Source organism: Gavialis gangeticus, unplaced genomic scaffold (genome assembly GCF_001723915.1).
Source record: "Gavialis gangeticus isolate Ggan-Ray unplaced genomic scaffold, GavGan_comp1, whole genome shotgun sequence".
Lineage (NCBI taxonomy): Eukaryota > Metazoa > Chordata > Crocodylia > Gavialidae > Gavialis > Gavialis gangeticus.
The window spans coordinates 11,265,080-11,268,032 of record NW_017729004.1 but is presented as its reverse complement, the minus strand read 5'-3'; the positions used below and the strand labels follow the sequence as shown (position 1 = coordinate 11,268,032).

The 2,953-nt window shown below is 45.0% G+C and overlaps 1 protein-coding gene across 2 annotated transcripts in view; it reads right to left on the bottom strand.

Moving 5' to 3' along the window:
* Nucleotides 1-2,953, bottom strand: part of OXSR1 (oxidative stress responsive 1) — a 180,219-nt gene that overhangs the window by 64,664 nt on the left and 112,602 nt on the right. For both annotated transcript variants that reach the window (XM_019508089.1, XM_019508091.1), the window contains one exon: nucleotides 1,485-1,540. In XM_019508089.1, the coding sequence (XP_019363634.1) occupies nucleotides 1,485-1,540 (56 nt within the window). The remainder of the gene's footprint in view (nucleotides 1-1,484; nucleotides 1,541-2,953) is intronic.

Genomic DNA, 2,953 nt, shown 5'->3' with positions numbered 1-2,953 from the left:
AGAAGGCCAATGTGGTGCCTATCTTCAAGAAAGGGAGGAAAGTGGATCCAGCTAACTATAGGCCCATCAGCCTGACCTCTGTCCCAGGCAAGATCTTAGAAAAGCTGATTAAAGAGGCCATCCTTAAATGGACTGGCCGACGCCAACATCCTAAGGAATAGCCAGCACAGGTTTCTTGCGGGTAGGTCTTGCTTGACCAATCTCATTTCCTTCTATGACCAGGTGACCTATCACCTGGACAAGGGAGAAGAGATTGACGTCATATATCTTGACTCCAAAAAAGCCTTCAATCTGGTATCCCATGATCACCTCTTGGCAAAACTGGCCAATTGTGGCCTTGGGTCCACCACGATCCACTGGCTGGGGAATTGGCTCCGTGGTCAGACCCAGAGGGTAGTAATAAATGGCAGTCACTCATCATAGTGTTCTGTGACCAGTGGGGTCCCCCAAGGCTCTGTCCTTGGACCCATATTGTTCAACATCTTCGTTAATGATGTGGACACTGGAGTCAGAAGCGGACTGGCCAAGTTAGCCGATGACACCAAACTTTGGGGCAAAGCATCCACACCAGAAGAGAGGAGGGTGATCCAGGCCGACTTGGACAGACTCAGCAAATGGGCAGACAAGAACCTGATGGTGTTTAATGCTGAAAAATGTAAGGTTCTCCACCTTGGGAGGAAAAACCTGCAGCATCCTTATAGGCTCGGCTGTGCTACGCTGGCTAGCGCTACAGAAGAAAGACTTGGGGGTCATCATTGACAAGATGAACATGAGCCTGCAATGTGATGCTGCAGCTACTAAAGCAACCAGAATGCTGGCTTGCATCCATAGATGCTTCTCAAGCAAATCCCGGGATGTCACTCAGCCTTGGTGATACCTGCAACCCTTTTCTTTAAGAAATCAGCTCACCTTATCTAACAAAGGATCGTGGTATTTCCCCACTAGCCTCAAGCAAATCTCTTTCTGTCCCTAACACTGCTCCCGTGACCAGCTCATAAAGATTATGTAAAGTAGCAAATTATTTTGGGCAGCCCTATCTGCCAGCTAGGGAACAATTCAGCATGGTCGTATACATCAATACTGCACATCCTTTAGATCCAGTGCACAATAAACCTGTTATTTTATAACAGCCTGGGGGTTATAAGCCAATAAAGCTGCTGTTTAGTAGTTTTGTCCAACTCATGCAAAAGGCATAAAAATCATTATCTGAACTATCAATTTGAAAGGAATCATTTTTGTTGTACACTGAAATTACGTATTCAAATGGGCAGAGAGCATTCCCAGCACAAGGACTGCACTATGAATGATAATATGGAGATAAATATTTCTGAAGAAAAACTGCCTTGAGAACTCAGATCCAAAACATGGGACCCCCAGAAACGTGGCATTTTCCAGCTGGGTTTCGCTTTGCCATTGAAAGCCACTGCAGCCACACATCAAGCAATGCCCATGTTTCCTTTGCTCAGGATGGATGAGAAAGTTACCTGCAATCTGCACCGAGCCATCTTCTCCAAGAAGAATATTTCCTGCTTTCACATCCCTGCAGGAAAACAAAGCAACAGTCAGTGCTATTTGTTCATCCTCCCTCCTGCCAGCCACAGAAGAATGCATTGATGAGCTTCTACTGTTTTCCCTCTGAAGCACTAGGTTTTACCATGTTGTTTCTTCATCCTTTCAACTATGCAGACACTATATAGATTTAATAGCTATTGTCATAATGTCAGTGTGTGATGCACATTAATGTTTTTATACCCTTTATTGCTAGAAAGGCTTGGGACAGAACATTATACCCCAGACAGCTTTGTGTAAAGGGTTTCCCCCTTCACCACAGAGAGATGCTAATCAGAAAGACTTGTGGTCCCGTACTCAGATTGGGAGTCTACCATCTCTGCTGCACCATTTGCTTATTCCTTTGTGCCATCATTTCCCCATATGCTAGATGGAAATTATACTGCTTCTTCTACGTCGTCTCCCTTGCCTCTTAAAAGCCGAAGCTCCTCTGGGCAAGGACTGTCACGTCAGGTATGGCCATCTAACCAATTAGTGATTGAAACTTGGTGCACTTCAGCTACGCCACAGTCCGTATCCCCACTCTCATCCTGCTGAAAATGGACGCTAAAAATCACAGCAGCTTAGCCCACAATGAAACATAAGCCGCAATACTACGAACTATTTCTCCGCCGCATCCCTAGTCATGACACAGGATTGGAACAGGAGTTCAGGCAAGTAGGAGATGTGTTTGGTCGTCTTGTCCTTTGTGGGATCCATTGGCATTAGGTCCTCTTGACCTTCGAAAAGGTCTGAAAGTGGCTCCAGCCCATACCCAGATAACTTCCATTTGGCCACTCGTAAGTTAGTGCTTACAAGGTTCTTTCAAACACCGGCCTGAGATAGTTGGTTGACCCCGGAAAAAACATGCATCAGAACAAAATTAAACAAAAGAATGCCCAGGATTGCAAATAGGTTTTTAGTAACAGTCAATTGGAGCTGACAGCATCCCTTTAACAAATATATGAACAAGTATTTCAAACCCTACCAGCTCCGAGCCTCTTGCTAGTAGTGCCCATCTTGAGGCATGATGTTGTTCTCAACAGCGCAAGAAGCTGAGCAAAGCAAGGTTCAATTCCAGCCCGCCGTACCCGTCAGGGCTCCAGTACATGCACACAGAAGAATTGCATTTGTAGTAACATTAAGGTCTGCCTTTTGTGCCAAGCCAATTTTATAGCCAAATACAATTTGCACCAGTTATTTAGGCATGTTACATCTGTCACCAGACACCCCCCTCCCCCACCACCAAAAGCTCAGTCCTAAAAAGAGAGTCCATATTCTAAAAGCCACAGATATTCACATGCTCAACACCACAAGAGCTTCAAAAGTATTAAAAGCTCAGAGGAAAAAGAAAAAAAAGGTGTTAAAGCCCATCTTAGCCAATTACCAAAAGGTGAGGATGAGT